The 19880-nt window shown below is 50.4% G+C and overlaps 3 protein-coding genes across 4 annotated transcripts; 1 reads left to right on the top strand and 2 right to left on the bottom strand.

Moving 5' to 3' along the window:
- The first annotated feature begins 711 nt into the window (after positions 1-711).
- On the top strand, positions 712-3777 carry LOC125539483 (uncharacterized). Of its 2 annotated transcripts, XM_048702940.2 has the most exons (3): positions 712-2085; positions 2676-3201; positions 3302-3777. In XM_048702940.2, the coding sequence occupies exons 2-3, from the start codon at positions 2677-2679 to the stop codon at positions 3596-3598; spliced, it is 822 nt and encodes a 273-aa protein (XP_048558897.1). In that variant the 5' UTR covers positions 712-2085; position 2676; the 3' UTR covers positions 3599-3777. The 2 variants fall into 2 exon arrangements, with proteins under 2 accessions (XP_048558897.1, XP_087400894.1); XM_087544768.1 differs by lacking the exon at positions 712-2085 and having other exon boundaries at positions 2113-3201.
- Positions 3778-4514: 737 nt separating this feature from the next.
- On the bottom strand, positions 4515-5929 carry LOC147986456 (uncharacterized). The gene has a single exon (XM_087540055.1). It carries the CDS (start codon positions 5922-5924, stop codon positions 4575-4577), a length of 1350 nt encoding a protein of 449 aa, XP_087396181.1. The 5' UTR covers positions 5925-5929; the 3' UTR covers positions 4515-4574.
- A 5267-nt stretch (positions 5930-11196) lies between these two features.
- LOC147986455 (uncharacterized) lies at positions 11197-12372 on the bottom strand. The gene has a single exon (XM_087542013.1). The coding sequence runs from the start codon at positions 12370-12372 to the stop codon at positions 11197-11199; it is 1176 nt and encodes a 391-aa protein (XP_087398139.1).
- Between the last annotated feature and the right edge of the window lie 7508 nt (positions 12373-19880).

Raw genomic sequence — 19880 nt, 5'->3', positions numbered from 1 at the left:
AGCGCGCGGATGGCTGAAGGCGGCGGGCGGACGCTGTCCGGCTCCGTCCGGACACGTCCGGCGGCGGCGGCGGATGGATCTAGGGTTTAGGGGGGAGGGAAGACCCGTGAATTTCATGGAGGGATCTATTTATAGGCATAGAGGAAGCTAGGAGAGTCCAAATGAGGTGCGGTTTTCGGCCACGCGATCGTGATCGAACGCTCTAGATGATGGAGCAGAGTTAGGGGGGTTTTGGGCCAAATTGGAGGGGTGTTGGGCTGCAACACACACGAGGCATTTTCGGTCCCTCGGTTAACCGTTGGAGTATCAAACGAAGTCCAAATGATATGAAACTTGACAGGCGGTCTACCGGTAGTAAACCAAGGCCGCTTGGCAAGTCTCGGTCCAATCCGGAAATGCTTAATCCTCACACACGAAAGAAAGGTAGAAATGGCCACCGGAGGAGAACGAAGCGCCGGAATGCAAAACGGACAACGGGGAAAATGCTCGAATGCATGAGACGAACACGTATGCAAATGCAATGCACATGTTGACATGATATGAGATGCATGACAACGACAACAACACACGGAGACAAAGAACCCGAACCCGAGGAAATAAATTAACTTAACGCCGGAAACGGCAAGAGTTGGAGTACAAATTGGAAAAGTTACATCCGGGGTGTTACAGTCTCCCATCAGAAGGATGCAACCAAGCACAACGCCATTCGTCTCCCCGAGGATGCAACGCCTGCCGGCCATTCATCTCCCGACGAAGGATGCAACACCCACAACGAGGCCATTCCTCTCCCTCCAGCCACCACCATCTCATCCTCCCACCCGAAACAGCGTAGAGCTTCCGAACCACCATCAGGAGGATGGAACACCAAGCAGGTGCCATTCATCTCCCACATCTTCTCTCGCACGGTGACCCGCAACCACGCCAACCACCGCTGCCCCAGATAGCTAGATCCGTCCACGAGCACGCCAGATCGAGAAAGGCCACGGCGAGGCCCACGCCCATCCCGCGATGCTGCAGCAGATCCGCGCAGAGAACGGCGCCCGAGCAACACGCGCACGCGCCGCCCTGGATCTGACTGCAGCAGCACAACGGCGCGCCCCCGCACAGCACCCTCGTCCAGCCGCACGGACCGGCAATGCCCTCGCACCGCGCCCACGTCCTCCCACGCAGACCGGCAGCGCCCTCCTCTTGCCGCACGAACCAGCCGCCCCTGATCTGGCGCATCAGCAGCTACTTCATCACCCCGTGGATCCGACGCCAATCTCGTGGATCCGGCGCGCACGTCGCCGCGCCCGACTAGCGCACCGGCCAGCCCTCCGGCCGCGGCTACCCGCCACATCACCTGACGAGGCTGCCCCCGCGCAGCACGCCAAACGAGCGGGGAAAGAAGGGCCCGCCGCCGCCGGCTCCAAGCGGGCTTTGCCCGGCGGAGCTTGCCGGCGGCGGCGGGGGAGAAGGGGCAGAGGAAGGTGGTTGGCCGGCGGCGGTTAGGGTGTGCGCCCGAGTCGCCCGCGGGGAGGGGCGACGCGGGGCCGAGAGCTCAGGGAGGGAGAGAGAAGAACCTAAACTGACCGGCCCGCACCGCAGCGCGCCGAAACAGAGCAAAACATCTTTACTGTTGTGAACGGAGGGATTAACGTATTGTCGCCTCACATGCATCGGTGTCACGGCCGTACGCGACGACCTACACACACGGACGCCGGACGGCAAATGACTCCGTTCGCCTTACCTATGCCGTGCGTGGCCGTGGTCGGGGCCTCTCCATCTCTGCTCCGCATACACGTTGATACGTTGCTGCCATTGCCTGTTGGTCCTCCGCCCTGCATTTTTCCGACGACACCTGCAACCAGTAGGACTGGATAGGTGTGGTGGCGTGGCACCTGCCGCCATTGAGGATGGCGGCAGCTCGCCCATCAGGGCTGTACAGAAAGGACCGCCACCCAGTGGGGAAAAATATCTCGGTTAATCTCATCCGGGAAAAAAGGAGAAGCTGGATAAGGTTCGTGGGGGGGAGGAAGCAAGAGACGGGCTCTTCCAGATCTGGTGGTTCCGCCATTGCTCGGAGCCGCATCATCAGCCAGCCAGGTGAGTTTCTCTCGGATCCGCTGCTTTCTTCTACCGCAGTGGGAAATGGAAGGGGGAAAATGCTAGAGAATAGCTTGACGAGTGGGGATATAATTGTCGGAGAGCACAGCAGATCTGGCTTTCCCTTCCAAATCGCTGCGAAGTTGTAGAAATGTGGTTTTTGAATCGATTCGATTCGCTGTGAAGTTGTAGACTTGTACTCCCTCCGTTCCTAAATATTTGTCTTTCTGGACATTTCAAATGAACTACCACATACAGTTGTATGTAGACATATTTTAGAGTGTAGGTTCACTCATTTTGCTTCGTATGTAGTCATTTGTTGAAATCTTTAGAAAGACAAATATTTAAGAACGGGATAGTTCGTATGGCATGGAAAATAGTTAAACAATAAAAATGTAGGAGAAGAAATTGTTGAAGTTCCTACTGTCATGGATGGAGAATGTCACGGAACGGTGATAGATTTGTCTGTGGTAGCGATCTACCAGTTTAGAAGAAACGGAACAAAAATGTCTCGAAAATGCTTGGCGATGTGGGGAGTATTTAAGGTGGAAGATGCGGCGTAATAATATGCACTTGATATTTGTGTGCAGGATGTCATACCCATCTGAATATACGCTATTTCGCACGGAAGGAAAATTTTGGCATGGGCCTGATGGGGTAAAAGTGAGTCCTGATTGCCCATTTGTGATCAGACGGATGGCAGAGCTCAAGGATAAACCGTTCCAACAAGTGCGACACCAGATAATGAAGGTTTTTCAATTGAATGAAGCAACACACGAGCTCACTTTGCAGCACCTTGTGTATCCAAGGACAGATCCTGGCACTCCTCCATGCAATGTACTGATTGATATAATAGGGGAGGATTCCTGGAGGACATTTCTAAATGTTGCAGCCCGTAATGTTCGCTCTTTCAGATTGTTCGCCAGATGGAATGTCAAGGAAACAAGCTCTGCTCCCAATTCAACAGACAGCAATAACACAACAGTTCCAGACGAAGCTGATGAATCCGATGATGGGAGCTGGCCAAATTGCAAGCACGATAGACCATGCACCATCGAAACCTCATGGCGCACCGAAGACCCAGGTCGAAGGCTCTTCCGCTGCCCTCTCTTCATGGTGAGTTTCCTTCGGAAAATGTTTATCACGATTGTATCATTACTGCTCCGAACAATCTCTGCATCAGTACGTCCACAATGAAATTTTCCTTTTTGATCAGCATTCCGGAGAAGACTGCAAGTTCAGCAAATGGTTGGACAAGAAGTTCCCTAAGAAGGCAATCAAAGTCATCAACAGACTCCAGGACGACGTTGAATCCCTCCAGCAGCAAGTCGAGAACATGAAGTGTGAGCTTGAGGAACTCTGTCACCGTCAGCACAAAAGAGCTACCAAAGAAGCTGTTGCAAGTGATGGAGACAGGTGCCTGAGTGGCAGCAGCCCTTGCGACTTGGCTTGCCGTAGCCGAGGCGAACAGACACGCCCAAGCAAGGCTCCTAGATTGGCCACGGACAATTAGGCCTCCAAATATGCAGAGTGGTATGTGGCTCCATGCTATCATTTGTAACGGAGCTCCCATGTTCATTTTGTTGCAACCGTCATGCTCTGAGGATGCGGTAGTTTATCTGTTGGTTATTGTTGAACAATTCATCGTAGGATTTCAATGAGACGCTGAACATTCTGAAGTTGTTGTGTTTATGCATTGTCCCCTGTTTAAATAGTTTGCATAAACATATTATCTTGCCACAATATACATTGGTTCGACTCTCATGTCTAATCCAAACGCACTGTCAACTTCAATCCTTCCAGACTGGCGAAAAAGTGTTGATTTGAAAGTTGCAAATGCTTCAGTATCCATGAGTGTGCAGTAAGAAAAATTCAGTCTTTATCGACGACCCCTGAATCTCTCTGAGCGTTCACGGTGTTGTTCTGTACGATGTGTTCAGGGGAGGGCATCCCTGCATTGGATTCAGAGATTATACCTGCCAAGAATGCCAAGGGCAGGAGCAACGGTAAGGATTAGTACCAGTCCAGGATCACAAGATCAGTCGCTAGAAAACCAGTACGGTGTGGCTGGACCACACACCACACACAAAAACTCCAGATGAAACATCCCCACCGGAGACGAGGCGCCGGTGAAAAGCCGGAGGCTTGTGACGCTCGAGCAGAATCACAGAGAGGCTGACGCGAATGACATTGCGGTTAGCCTGCATCGACCAGAAATGCAGTGCCCAGAGTCGAATACAGAAACAAAACCAACAACTAAAGGAAAATCTGACAGTGCATGTTTGTTTCTTGAATATCACCAGCCATATATAAATTCATCTTCATTAACATGTACTCCTATTTGCAAACAAAAAACCACATATATGTGTATAACCTGAAGCATCACAAAGCTGTTACTACTTAAGTAGATAATGATTGCATTACTGACCCTTTAGACAGTCTAGCCTGCTGCTCTTCCATTGCACTAAGATTCTTGACATAGCCTTGAATTAATCGGTTGTTATCTCATCCCCCAGCTGAGAAGAGGCGAGGAACATACGGCGGCTAAATACACAATCCATCTCGTAGAGAACCGGGGGTCTGGACGGACACGTCCGATCATATTCGTGCCCTCCTCTGCAGCAAGTGCTGCTACAACGCCCTTGCAACATAAACCAACATCTGTTCCCAACATGCCTCATTTTCTCGTCCTCGAGATCAACTAGTAGCATTTTTTCCTTACTCTTGAGATCTATAACAATGAATGTACCATCGTGGTTAATGAGCAAAGCACCTCTGCTCTCTGCAAAGAAGACACTGCTTACTCTCTTTTTGCTCCCCAAATCCGTCAGCTGAGAGCGTTGCCAGCCCGCCTCATCCTCGTCGTTTTGCTCTTGCTTGGTCCAGAGCTCTAGAACGCCGTGGTATTGTATGGTGACAAACGAGAGCCTTCCTTCTCCGGCGATGCACAGGAATGGCGGATGTGATAGACGCATGCCAGCGTCAAATCTACTAACTGGGATCCTGGCCATGGAGACGTGTGACGTGCTGGCGTTTATGCTTAGGGTGTAGAAGTCTGCGTTATCCGTGTACAGCCAATGCGCTGTGTCGCCGGTGACGACGCCGGCTCGCGCCCCGCACCTCCATCTCATGCCGGAAACCTGAGGACACTTGATGGGCGCGCCCCAGCTACCCGTGGCCGAGGAGTACGTGCAGGCGCACACGAGCCAGTCGCGGTCGGCGCAGATCAAGAGCACCTGAAACGCCGGTTGCCGATGGTTGTTGTCCGAATCAGCAGTACAATGATCGCCGTAGTCCGCGTCGGTGAGAAGCGCACAGCCGGTAAGGTCGCCGGCAAAGAATGCCATGCTGTCAGGCAGGGGCGGCGGGAGAACACGCGTGCTCCTCTTGTCGATCAGGGGGCGGCACACGGCTAGATGGAGAGGCTGGCGGTCGATGCCGTTACCGACGCGGGTTGGCCGTATGACGCGCACGAGTAGAAGACCGCGGCGCGACGCCAGCGGCCTCGCGAAGTCGAAGAGGCCATCGTCGTCGGCGACGAACGAGTCGAAGGCGAGACGCCCGTCGCCGCCGGCTTGGAGGTGGAGGCTCAGGAATTGCGGGGCTGAACCAGGTTTCCTTGGCATGAAACCGGACGGGCAGGTGGGATGCGCGTTCTGGTAGAAGATTCCGGCGAGGATGGACGGGTGGCGTGCCGTTTCCGACCAAAGGCCGATGCGTCGGAGGAAGTCCGGGTCGGTGATGAGGCGGCGCCATCGCTTGCACGTGGCTGCGCTACGGAGGAGGTCCTGAAAGCCCGGCAGGCGCGCGAAGACGTCGCGGAGGACGTCGTCCGCCATGTCGCCGGCGGCGTGTCGAGGGCGTGCGCGTGCGCGTTTGTTGGTGGACATCGTGTCGACCGGCCGGCTAGGGCTCGATCTGATATGTTTGTGTGGTCTGTACGTCGAGGCTGGGTTGGGTTGGCTCACAAAGTACGCGATGCGCGATCGATAATATCGCTCGAGCTCGAGTACTATTTTTTTTCCTAACAAAAACCAGAACGTGCGGGTTCAGGCGTGCACGCATGGTTGACTGGCCGCGGGTTCAGGCCATTTGTGTACCATTGCTCGCAAGGCTGACATGACATGACCTGAAGCTTTTTTTTTTTTTTTGCGAGGGAAACTGAAGCTTTTGTTATGTACAAGGACGCCTGTAAGCGGTTTGGATTTGCTCCTGGAATGTACTCCCTCTGTTGTACATATGTGGTCCATACCGAAATCTCTACAAAAACTTATATATTTAGAAACAAAGGGAGTAAACCATAGTAGTACTTCCAAAATGTCATAAAAAAGAACGAAGAAAATTATATATTTACCACACTAGCAAAATGCCCTATCCCTCATCAAGTTTTCATTGGAAAGTAGAGATTTTGCACCGCGTTAATGTTTCGTGTTTTTTTCGCAGTATAAACATGCTCTGTTTTACGCAATCGGAGGCCGGGGTTGTTTGGTTCTAGACCTAACCATGCTACACTTTGCCATACAATTTTGCCACATTTGCCTAAGGTTAGTTTTTCAAAATGAAAGCCACAAGTTGGCAAGGCTAAGAAAATCTTGCCACACCGTTACATGCTTTCAGTTAAGTGAGTTTATGACAAATGGGCCCCGCCAGTCAGGCTGACGTGGACCAATTTCTCACACCGTTACATGAAAACGTTTGCTGGACATGGGACCTGCTTGTCAGCCTAACAAGCCTCTCCTGGGCATTCCATCGAACAATTTACGTGCAACGACTATGGCGGGCTCTGCCTCGTCTGGGGGCAGGACAGGCGACCTCGGTCGGGGTTGGGACGGGCCGCGGCAGTGAGCAGCAGGCAGCGGGCGCGGCGGGTGCGGCGAACAGCGAGCAGGCAGCGGGCGCGGCGGCCGCGGCAGTGAGCAGCAGCCAGCGGGGCGCAGCGGGTGCGGCGAACAGCGAGCATGCAGCAGGTGCGGCAGCGGCGGTGAGCAGCGGGCACGGCAACAACGAGGCGTGGTGGCCGCGGCAAGCAGGGTGCACGACGGGAGGTTGACGAATCAGTTTTTTTTTCTTTTTGTTTCAATGACAAGTGGACCCCACGGGGCCACATATGATGATAACGTTAGCCAATGTCGCCGTTACTTAGGCTGTGCCACGTCAGCCTGACTGGCGGGCCTCATTTATCATAAACTCACTTAACTGAACAAGATCCGTCGATCAGTATTTTTTGCAAAAAGATTACCGTAGATATGGTGTTTTTTGCAAAAAAAATGTATTGTAGCGTTTTTCGGAAACCTAATTTTCAAAGTGGTGGTTTTGTGCAATTTACTCGTTCAAATAGAATACTGAGAATGAGTGTATAGCACGGTGGTAAAGTCCTCCTGGAGTGAGAATGCCAACCATGGTTCAAATTTCTCACAAAAAAGGCCCCTCCTTCGTATACTTGTGTTGTGCAAGCCAGCATGTTCGTTGCGTATACTTGCGCTGCATAAGCCAGTTTCAGGGCCTTTTTTCGACCTTACAATATAGTGCCTTTGGGATTTCTCCCCCCTTGGGTCGAGTTTTTATTATAAAAGTTCAATAGAAATAGAAAACGCCTCAAGCATAAAAAAACCTATATCGAGATGTCTAAACCACCGGACAACCACTATGAATGATAAGTTTCCTATTTACGCTTTACATCACAGCTTCTTGCATGGTATCCAACAAAAACCGAACGGAAAAGGGTGTTTCAGAAGTACTAGCATATTTTTCCAGCGTTAAGAAACCTCTGAAGAGGAAAATTTTTTTATGATCCCTGAATCTCTCTGCGCGTTCATAGTGCTGTTCTCTACGAAGTGCACAACGCCGGCATCCCTATACAGAGATTGTACGGCCAGCATCTCCATGATTCTGCTCCAGCGCCACAAGCCTGTGTGTTCCAGTCAGTCCTAGTGGTTTTGTAGCGACTGGTCTTGCGATCCCAGACTGGCATTGCCATGTCCATGTTGGAGATAACCGGAGCAGCTCCTTCTTCTTCCTCTAGAACTGCCCTCACAGCTCACGCAAGAAAGAACACAGGAGGTTTTGTGCCCCTGCCCACACAGCAGGCCTTTTCTCTCATTATCTTACCCAAAGAAAACGGTGTTACAATCTTAAATACACACATGGAGAAACACAGGCACACACGCAGCACAACCCCGAAAGAACTCTCACATCAACCGGACGTATACCACGGTCCCGACGGAGACTACATCTTCCTTAAACCCTTTCCCTCGGCTCGGCACATACCGTCACCGTGGCGTGGCAACAGACCGGCGCATTCCATTAATAGACAGGACGGAGGTTTTATACCCGGGCTAGCACAAACGCGCACACACGCCACTAACCCGGCCACCACTAGCACATACTCACGGCCGGCTTATCCACTAATTCATGCATGACTATGCTATCACGTCATGAAGCTAGCTAACCAACTAACTGCTTGGACTAAGTACTACGCGCTGGACTAACCAACTGCCACGGCCGAGAGTCCACGGGCAGATCCATCTGATGCATGAACCATGTCCGCCGGTCTCCACAACAGCACACACGACCTGGCCAGATCAACACACGCACATGCATGAACTGCCGCACGCACGCCCTATGTCAAGATTATTACTCTTATTTTTAAACAAGGCAAAAGACTTGCCATTTTCATTCATTAAGGAGAAGGTTTAGACATAAACCGCAAAGTGGCAAAAAAAAAGGAAAACTACTCTCGCAACATTAGAAGACTCAAATGCTTGGCTCCCGCCAATGCCCAGAGATGGGCTTCCTCTTTGATTTTACTGACGACGATGTAGGTCGGGGCAGCCGTGTTGCGAAAAATTCTTGCGTTCTGTTCCTTCTAGATTTCCCATGAGACAAACATCATAACCGAAGCAATGGCCTTCCGGCTTTGACCTCCAGCACTCACCACCTTCTGCCACCATGATCGGACTGAATCTTCATGCCTCCACAACATTGGTGAGTGGTCTTGAATGCCTAGCCAAGCGGCGATCTCGTTCCAAACTCATGCGGAAAATCTGCACTGGAAAAGAAGGTGGACAACAGACTCATGTACCTGCTTGCAAAGCGGGCAAAGGCCGCAGTTAGACCAACCTCGCCGAGCTAGGCGATCAGCCGTCCAAACGCGGTTCTGAAGAATTAACCAGGCAAAGAATTTACACTTTGGAGGTGCCCACATCTTCCAAATCGTGGCCATATTGGGACTGAAGGTGAGACCCGTAAATTGGGCCAAGTACGCCGACGACGCAGAGTATTCCCCGCTGGTTGTGAATTTCCAAGAGATAGTGTCTTGTCTGTCGTGCCTGAGGGTAACGCCGGAAATCATTTCCCAAAGAGAAGTAAACTCCTGAATATGAGTTAAAGTGAGGCCCTGTTGAATGTCAATTTGACGAATCCAAAAGTTGTTGTCAAGCGCCTTGCTCACCACGCATGCCTTTCTTTTTGATATCTCGAAAATCTTGGGTGCAACATCTTTGGGTCGCAAACCATGAAGCCAAGAGGATTCCCAGAATTTGGCCTTCGAACCATCACCAATGGACACCCTAGTGGCCGCAGCAAAAAGATCCTTGTCACCGTCAGAGCAAGGTGTTTCCATTCCAGTCCAAGTTTTTTGTGGGTCGGCCCACTCAAACCACAGCCAACGGAGTCGTAGAGCGGTGGCAAATTTCTCTAGATCCAGCACACCCAGTCCTCCATAGATCTTGGGCTTGCAGACAAGGTTCCAGTTAACCTTACACTTGCCTCCTGACACCTTTTCAAAACCCGCCCAAAGGTAGGCTCGTCTCAGACTATCAATCTTTCTTCTAACTTCAACAGGGAGATCAAGGGGTGTGAGATGATATATGGCGATGGCCGTGAGGACCGCCTTGACCAAAACAATGCGCCCTGGGGTGGCCACATGCATGGCCGACCAGGGAGGGAGTTTGCCGGCCACCTTATCCTCCAAGCATTGGAAATGAATGCGCTTGAGCCTCCTAACCAAAAGGGGAAGGCCAAGATATCTCATTGGGAAGGAGGTCCGGACCGTTGGGAAGGCCTACAGGATACCATCAAGATCTATGTTTGAGCATCGAATGGGCGCCACAAGGCTTTTGTTGCAGTTGGTGACCAAGCCAGTAACATCACCAAAGGAGCTGAGAGTCGAAGCCAGGAAATGGATATCCTCTTTGATTGGCGCAACAAAAATGGCCGCATCATCCGCATAAAGAGATGCCCGAATTGGGTGGCCACGAAGGGGGTGCAAATTGCCTTGATCGGTAGCCTTTGCGAGGATGTGATGGAGCGGGTCAATGGCTAGGACGAAAAGGAGGGGGGAGAGAGGATCCCCCTGACGAAGACCACGTCCATGCATGATTGGGTCGCCCGCAACACCGTTGAGAAGGACTCTGGATGAGGCCGTGGAAAGGAGAGCGGAAATCCAGTCGCGGAATCGGCTTGGAAAGTTGTGATGCCTCAATAAATCCATCAAGTAGTCCCATCTAACCGAGTCAAAGGCTTTCTTAATGTCTAGCTTGAAGAGCAGGGTTGAAGACTTGTTGCGGTGGAACCGATGCGCCAAGTTGCGAACATACATAAAGTTATCATGTATGCTTCTCTTTTTGATGAATGCACTTTGCGTATTGGAAACGAGCGCGGGCATGTGAGGGGCAAGGCGAGTTGCCATCATCTTTGCAATGATCTTCGCAACCGCATGGATCAGGCTTATGGGTCTAAAGTCGGAAATGTCCTCCGCCCCATCCTTTTTGGGGATGAGGGCAATATTCGCTGAATTGAGCCAATGAAGGTTAGCAACATGAAGGGTTGAAAAACTATTTATCACTTTCATCATCTCTGGTTTGATTACATCCCAACATTCTTTGAAAAAGCCCCGGTGAAGCCGTCTGGACCCGGAGCTTTATCGCTAGGTAGATCATTGATGGCTGCTTGGACCTCAGCCTCAGAGAATAAATCCCCTAATCCTGAGAGATCTCTCATCGTCGGTGGAATGCAGACCCAGTTGAAGTCCTTTTCACGCGGAGGACCCTTCCCAATTGCTCTCGTGAAGTGGTGCTTGATAATATCTTTCTTGTGGTCATGCTCTGTGACCTAGCCGTTATTGTGTTTAAGACGGTGGATGAAGTTCTTTCTACGGCGATGGTTGATGCGGAGATGAAAAAAACGGGTATTTGCATCCCCCTCTTTGAGCCCATTAATTCTTGAACTTTGTTTCTTTCTCGCCCGTTCCAGAACCGCTAACGCCACCACCTTCCTTTTAAGCTCCTTTCTCAGGTTCCATTCAGCCAAGCTGAGCGGCCTTTGTTCTTGCGCAACGTCAAGGCGGAGGATGATCTCGAGAGCCATGTGGAGTTGCACTTTATGGTTAGAGAAGATCGACTTGCTCCAGGTTCGAAGGCGCTGGCTCGTTCTCTTTAGCTCGTGGAAAAGCAGTTGGTAGGGCTTAGTATGTGTCAATTCCTCATTCCAGGCATCTTGGACCGTCTTCTTGAAGTTTGGCATCTTAATCCAAAAAAATTCAAATCGAAAAGTTTTTGGTCGCTTTGGTCCTTTGTCGTAGGCCAGGAGAAGTGGGCAGTGATCAGGGAGTGAGGATGAAAGGGAATGTAGGATATGAGAGCCAAAAGCAACATCCCAGTCATCATTGCAGAAAAAACTGTCCAATTTGCTCAAGGTTGGGTTGGCATGTTCATTGCTCCAAGTAAATTTCCTATTTTGTAGGTGAACTTCTTTCAGTTCACAGGTTTTGAGTGCATTTCGGAAGCGCACGAGGCGGCTACGATCTACATTTGTGCGGTTTTTGTCTCGGGCACGATAAATTTGGTTGAAATCACCCGACACCAGCCATCTCGTGTCTTGCTGAGGTTTCAGGCTCACAAGCTCTTGAAAGAAAGCATCTTTGAGGTTGCTACGAGTAGGACCATAAACAGATGTCAGCTTGAAAGAAGTGGTGGTATTGATCAGGGTGATGTTTGCAGATAGGCTGAAAGATCCAGTGGTAATATTGTCCACCTTGATTATGTCCTCATTACAGAGTAGAAGGATGCCTCCCCTTGTGCCATCAGTGAGCTTTTCAGCATAGCTTTTCAATCTCTGGCCCCCAAGGAAGGCAGCCAGGAAGGGGTCAACCACAACCAATTTGGTCTCCTGGAGGCAAACAATGTTACACGGGGTCGCGGCAATGGTCTCGTGGACGGCAGCGCGACGGTTTGGACAATTAAGACCACGAACGTTCCAATTTAGGATGGAAGGGAAGCTTTCATTCATTGCTAACATTTGCTACATCAAAGCTACAGGAGGGCACGGACACGAGCCTTGCCAAAGTAACATCATCAGGTAGCTGAAGGACAAAGCTACAAACAAGCATAACTAGTGCAGCATACAAGACAACATAATGGTGGCAGCTAAACATAAGTAATTGGGTACATCATCAGCAGAGCAGAGCTGCAGTTTCAGGCAGATGTTGTGGCATCCTCCCCGTCTTGGCCTTGAATCTCCGGGCCAGCATATCCACCGTGGTCTATCAGCACGTCTTCAACGGCAGAGGCGAGGTCGCAGTTGAGTCTGAAGAGGGCGCGTAGAGCAGCAACAGTAATGTCTGGCAATTGGCCACGAAAGAGAGCCACAAATTTGGAGATAGCTGCTTCAGTGACCATCTCGCCTTCGTCCACCACACCCAAACGCTGGCAAAACAGTCTTTCTGCCAGCAGAGCGATGGGTATGTCTTTGTTCTTCGCTTGAAGCCATGGGCTGCTGCGAATCAGGTGCAGACCAGTGACTCCCGCGAGAGTCTTCCTCCTTGCAACTGGAGGCCTTGGCGGTGTTGAGCTAGGCGTTGGCAGGATCGCAGGAGGCCGAAGCATGAAGGGAGGAGTGCCCACCGGGTCGCCCAGGACCTGCGAAGCATCATGGACAGCAGCAGACGTTGCGCTCACCACAACCAGGTCAGTGTCAGGTTCTGTCACCGAAGCAGGAAGATGCAGAGGCGTGCGTGGACTTGGAGGTGTAGGGCTGGAGCTTTGTTGCCCAGCCCAACCTGGAGGAGACTCAGGAGACACCTGCAAGCCCAGGCACGGGGCAACACGACGCAGCCAGTCCGGAATTGCCGAAGAGGGTCTCAGCTCGATGATGTCGCGGGATGTGGTGCGTGGGGAGGGTGGTGGGGATCTTCCACGACTGTCTTCGGAGCGTGCACGGCATGCCACTTCACAGGACCGCGAGCGTCTCTTCGGCGCAGCCGCGCGGTGCCGAGCTCTTCTACCTGATGCTGGAATGACAGCTCCGTCGGGGAGGCGCTGCACCTTGGTGACGTCGATCTTCCTGGCGTCAGGAGTCATGGAGGCCGAGCGGCGGGCCTGCCATCTTCATGATACATTACATGGAGAAAATTAATATGAAAAATATTGCGCCACGGAGGTCCGAACATACCAGGTGTAATTTGTTGTTTAAATTGGATAGCTTTTTTTTAACACATTTAAATTGGATAGCTAGTCCCAATTAACTATAGGCAAGCACGCACATAAGGCTTAAATGGGCGCCTGTCCCCGCGGCCTATTTTCCAAATGTTAGTTTATTCCTATCTTAGAATTATGTTGTGTTGTTTCTCAAAAAATATAAAATATATGATTATGTTCTATCATGTAAATTATAAGTAATTTAAATACAAATTAAATAAATTATTTAAAATTATTTTATGTAATTTATACAATATACTTATTTAAAATAATGTTCATATAATTCTAAAATAGTCTTATTTAAAATAATGTTCATATAATTCTAATAAATGTTATTATTTGAAAGAATATTCGTGTAATTCTATAAGTATATGTGATAATTTAAAAATATTTATATAACTAGAATAATATTTATGTTTTTAATAATATGTATTATTTATAATAATGTTCAGGAATTATGAAAATATTTCAATGATTCAGAAAAACATTCATCTATTCATGTATTTTTAGGCTATCTACACGTATTCACACTTCTGTCCTGTGAAGAATCTCCTGATGCAGAGATAAGATGAATGACTTCGAGATACCATCACTCGTCATTGTCAAGGGAGAAATATTATTTTTTAATATAACATTTCATGTAATTCTAAAAATTATTAATGTATTATTTGAATATATATATATATATAATTAAAATTATAAATATTAATTTTTTGAGACAATATTATAAATATTAATTATAATTGTATTTTTGAAATAAAAAACTAACATGTGAGAAATGGGCCGTGGTAACTGCAGCGGTGCAGCCTATGCCCCATGTGCGTGTCCGCTCATAGGGGATATTAGGACTGGCTATCCCATGTAGACAGCTCAAAAAAAAAAATCCCATGTAGACAGCAAATTTGTCTAAAAAAAAAGTTGACAGCAATGCGTGTCCGCTCATATGATATTAGGACTAGCTATCCCATGTAGACAGGAAATTTGTCTCAACAAAAAGTTGACTGCAAATAATAAATACTTGGTGTGATTGCTAGTCTGCCGTGTTGTTGGGTTGAGGTCGCTGGTTCGACCCATGGCGGACACAGTTTTTCATATTAATTTCCTCTTCATACTGTTTCCTGACGAGTGGGCCCCAAGGGTGATAGAGACAAAGTTATGTTTCTGAGATTTTTTATAGAAAAGAAAAAAATAAGGGCCTTTTTCATGACAAAAAAATTCGAGGTGCTTTCTGAAAAAAAGCCAGGCCGCACTCCTTCGCCCCGTCCCCATTCACTTATAGGTACCCCGCGCGTCATGCTGGCGTGCCACATCAGCATCATGTACGTATACATACGTGATTAGCACTGTAGATGCACGCTCAAGCCAAGTTTTATCACTGGTTCAATGTATCCCACAAGTTTTAGTACCAAACTGACTTTTCTTGCCAAGTTCAGACACCTGCGATGTAATTGACTCTTTTTTTTCTACTAACAAAAAAAAACACAACGTGCATGTTCGGAACTTCGGAATCTGTCGCAGGGTATGTCCACACATATACCGATATACGTCGGTTGTTCCCTGTTCCCCGGCGAGCGGCGGCCGCCGTTCCGACTTCCGAGGAGGACCTTTCCCGTCGCGAGCGACGGTGCTTGCCGGCGGCTTTTTTTTTGAGACAACTCACGAAGCTTCTTATTGAATAGTCACAATGTTTACAGGGACGAAGAGAAGATCTCCGGGGTGTCCCAACCACACACGGTGTCCGGCCCCGAGAGATAAAGCATGCTTCGCTAAGTTGTGAGCTTCATAATTTGAGCTCCTAAATTCATGGCTAACTTTACACATATCAAAAGCTGAAGAGTGGCTTAATATTTCATGCACAATAGCACCATATGGAGAAGCGTCCTCCTTCTTCAGTGAGTCGACGACCTGCTTACAGTCAGATGCAACATGAATGCGCCTTTGGTGCAGGTCCTCCGCAAGTGCAAGACCTTCTCTGATCGCTATGGCTTCTAGCATCTCCGGATCCCCGATGTGCCTCATAATCAAAGCTGAAGCTCCCAAAAACAAACCATCCGGGCTTCTACAGATTGCCCCCACAGCCCCAAACCTAGCATGCCTGGGTGCCGCCGCATCTACGTTTATTTTCACACATCCAGTGGCTGGAGCCTGCCACTGGGTTGGCCTTGTGGCTTTCACGGCGGTCCTTCGAGGTTCACCTGCATTGATATGCCTCAGATCATCCAGAAAGCTTGTGATGAATCCATGAATGGAGTGTGGCGATTGGAAGATGTCCTCATAGATCGCTTTCCTACGAGCTCACCGAATAGCCCACATGATGACAATCATATGCGCAAACATATCTCTGTTCAGAGCATCACTCATAGCGAAGAGCCAATCCTTGGGATGTTCTTCCATTCTATCCACAAGATGCTGAACCAAATCCTCCGGAGCTAGGTCCCAAACGCTACTTGACATCGGACACGTAAAAAGAGCATGCCTCCATGAATCAACCACCCCGCACAAGGGACAATTGTCCTCAGTAGCCATATTGTGGTGCTTCAGTAAGTCAATAGTGGGCATGGAGTTTCTCGCCAGCCGCCAGACAAACATGCGAGTTTCGATGGAACCTGTAGGTGCCAAATATTACTCCACTTGTCCTCCACTTGCTGCACAATAGATGTCCCCTCTTCTTCGTTCAGCCAAGCCTCACGCTCAAGCTTTGTTCTGAGAATCATACGATAGCAGGATCAAACGCTGAAGTTGCCCCTTGGTTCTTCCTGCCAGGCCCAAAATGTTGGGGAACGTAGTAATTTCAAAAAATTTCCTACGCACACGCAAGATCATGGTGACGCATTGCAACGAGAGGGGAGAGTGTAGTCTACGTACCCTCGTAGACCGACAGCGGAAGCGTTATGACAACGCGGTTGATGTAGTCGTACGTCTTCATGGCCCGACCGATCAAGCACCGAAACTACGGCACCTCCGAGTTCTAGCACACGTTCAGCTCGATGACGATCCCCGGACTCCGATCCAGCAAAGTGTCGGGGAAGAGTTCCGTCAGCACGACGGCGTGGTGACGATCTTGATATTCTACCGTCACAGGGCTTCGCCTAAGTACCGCTACAATATTATCGAGGATTATGGTGGAGGGGGGCACCGCACACGGCTAAGAGAACGATCATGAAGATCAACTTGTGTGTCTATGGGGTGCCCCCTGCCCCTGTATATAAAGGAGTGGAGGAGGGGAGTGCCGGCCCTCTCTATGGCGCGCCCTAGGGGAGTCCTACTCCCACCGGGAGTAGGATTCCCCCTTTCCTAGTCCAACTAGGAGTCCTTCCAAGTAGTAGGAGTAGGAGACAAGGAAGGGGAAGAGGGAAGAGAAGGAAGGAGGGGGCGCCGCCCCTCCCCCTAGTCCAATTCGGACTAGTCAATGGGGGGGGCGCGGCTTGCCTCTCCCTCTCCCCTAAAGCCCAATAAGGCCCATATACTTCTTCCCCGTATTCCCGTAACTCCCCGGTACTCCGAAAAATACCCGAACCACTCGGAACCTTTCCGATGTCCGAATATAGTCGTCCAATATATCGATCTTTACGTCTCGACCATTTCGAGACTCCTCGTCATGTCCCCGATCTCATCCGGGACTCCGAACTCCTTCGGTACATCAAAACTCATAAACTCATAATATAACTGTCATCGAAACCTTAAGCGTGCGGACCCTACGGGTTCGAGAACAATGTAGACATGACCGAGACACGTCTCCGGTCAATAACCAATAGCGGAACCTGGATGCTCATATTGGCTCCTACATATTCTACGAAGATCTTTATCGGTCAGACCGCATAACAACATACGGTGTTCCCTTTGTCATCGGTATGTTACTTGCCCGGGATTCGATCGTCGGTATCTTAATACCTAGTTCAATCTCGTTACCGGCAAGTCTCTTTACTCGTTCCGTAATACATCATCTCACAACTAACTCATTAGTTGCAATGCTTGCAAGGCTTATGTCATGTGCATTACCGAGAGGGCCCAGAGATACCTCTCCGACAATCGGAGTGACAAATCCTAATCTCGAAATACGCCAACCCAACATGTACCTTTGGAGACACCTGTAGAGCTCGTTTATAATCACCCAGTTACGTTGTGACGTTTGGTAGCACACAAAGTGTTCCTCGGGCAAACGGGAGTTGCATAATCTCATAGTCATAGAAACATGTATAAGTCATGAAGAAAGCAATAGCAACATACTAAACGATCGGGTGCTAAGCTAATGGAATGGGTCAAGTCAATCACATCATTTCTTCTAATGATGTGACCCCGTTAATCAAATAACAACTCTTTCGTTTATGGTTAGGAAACATAACCATCTTCGATTAACGAGCTAGTCAAGTAGAGGCATACTAGTGACACTCTGTTTGTCTATGTATTCACACATGTGTTATGTTTCCGGTTAATACAATTCTAGCATGAATAATAGACATTTATCATGATATAAGGAAATAAATAATAACTTTATTATTGCCTCTAGGGCATATTTCCTTCACAAAAATTGTCAACCTTGCGGGTACACAGTGGTATGTTGAGGACATCTTCAGCGTCAAAACGAGCAAAAGTTGCTTTGATCAGCTCCTCCTTCCATGACGCCGTGGTACTGTCCATGAGCTCGGAGACCATCGTGGGTGGATCTTGAGTGAGCGATGTGATTGGCCTCCTTACTCTGTCCCTCGGTATCCAGGTATCCAATTATGTCTCCAGATATCCGTGGTCTCACCATCTCCAATCCTCTTCACAATGTCTTGTATCAAAACATCCCGACCATCAAGGATCGAGCACCATATTTGAGAAGGGTGTGCCCCAAGCTCGGCCTCAAGAATAGAAACCTCTCGGAAATAAACTGCCTTCAAGTTCTCGCCGGCGGCTGCATATGTCAGTGAGGCAGTTCTAGACTTGTAGACGCCTTCAATCAAATTTATGCGGCCCAGATGGAGGCCCAAATACTAATGGACGTTCTCGCTGCGACAATTAGTGGGCTCAGCAGCGTACTTGACGATAACTGGGCCGCGCGAGGCGGACCGGCTCATACAGTTCCTCCACCACCAACCTTGCGTCTGCGGCGACGGCGAACTGCCCAATGGCCTCTCCTCTTGCACGAGCCTCGGCCATTCCTCGCCGTCAATCCTCCCTCCCTGGCATCACATCTTTGTTAGAAAATAAACCATGAATGTATTATGGCGTGTGTTGTAGCAGCTGTAGAGATCCGTTGGACTGGCCGCGTTGAGTGGAGCAGCCGTGGCTGGCTTAGCTATATGCATGGCCGGTCATGTGGCTGTTGGAAGAGGCTGGATCTGGGCGTGCATGCAGGTAGTGGCTGGTGCGGTGAGCGTGCAGTTGGTGCATGCATGAGTTAGTTAGCTAGTGGAGGCATTTTAGGAGTGGACTGCTTGGCTGTTGCGTTGCCGTAGCCTTTAAAAGGGGTCGTGTAATCGTGTTGTCGAAGTGCCAAACCCAGTGAATAAAGGTTGCCAAGATACAGGCCGGTCCGCGGCCGCGGCGTTCGTCACCATTGCTCTGAGTTCGTGCTCGAGTCGGGTTATCTTGTGCGTATGGTTTCCGGGTTTGCGCCAACAATTGGTATCAGAGCTTGGTGTCTTGGGCGTGCTTGCCGTGCTGGAGGCGTGGCAGCGATGGCGGCGCTCGCTGGCAGCTGCGCGACGGAGCTCCGGGCCGTGTGTCGGCCCATGGAGGTGGGCGGCGCTATGGCTGTCATGGCGCGTGGCGGAGGCGGCGGGCGGTGACGTTGTACGTGCGGCGACCGCGGAGGCCGCCGAGGCACTGCGTGGTGGCGCAGCGGCGCAGCACGGCGTGGCGGCGTGGAGGCACTGCATGGCGGCATGGAGGCCGCGGCGGTGCAGGGCAATAAGCCGTGGCGGCGAGCCGGGCAGGACCGGTGCGTGTTATGGGTGCGCACTGGACGCGTCGGGCGCGCGGTGAGCGCACTGGTGTGGTCGGGCTCGTCGGGCGCGTCGGATGCGCGTGGGACGTGCGGGACGCACTGGTGTGGTCGGGCTCGTCGGGCGCGTCGGGTGCGCGCGGGACGCACTGGGGTGGTCGGGCGCGTCGACTGCGCGCGGGACGTGCGGGGCGTCGCGGGACGTCAGGCGTGTGTCGCCGGCGGAAGAGGAGCTCGGCGTATGTCGCCGGAGACGTGACGGGGCACGGTGGAACTGGCGTCGGTGCGCCAGGTCGGGTCCGCGGGCTGGGTCACGGTCGTGGTGACATCGATGACGGGAGCTACACCAACTTCGCGATGACGATGTCGTGGTTTAGGGAGAGTATGTTAGA

Source organism: Triticum urartu, chromosome 2A (assembly GCF_056163025.1).
Source record: "Triticum urartu cultivar PI428250 chromosome 2A, HENAU_Tu73, whole genome shotgun sequence".
NCBI classification, from domain to species: Eukaryota; Viridiplantae; Streptophyta; class Magnoliopsida; order Poales; family Poaceae; genus Triticum; species Triticum urartu.
Note: the sequence above shows the minus strand (reverse complement) of the source record. Positions and strands in the feature narration are given on the sequence as shown.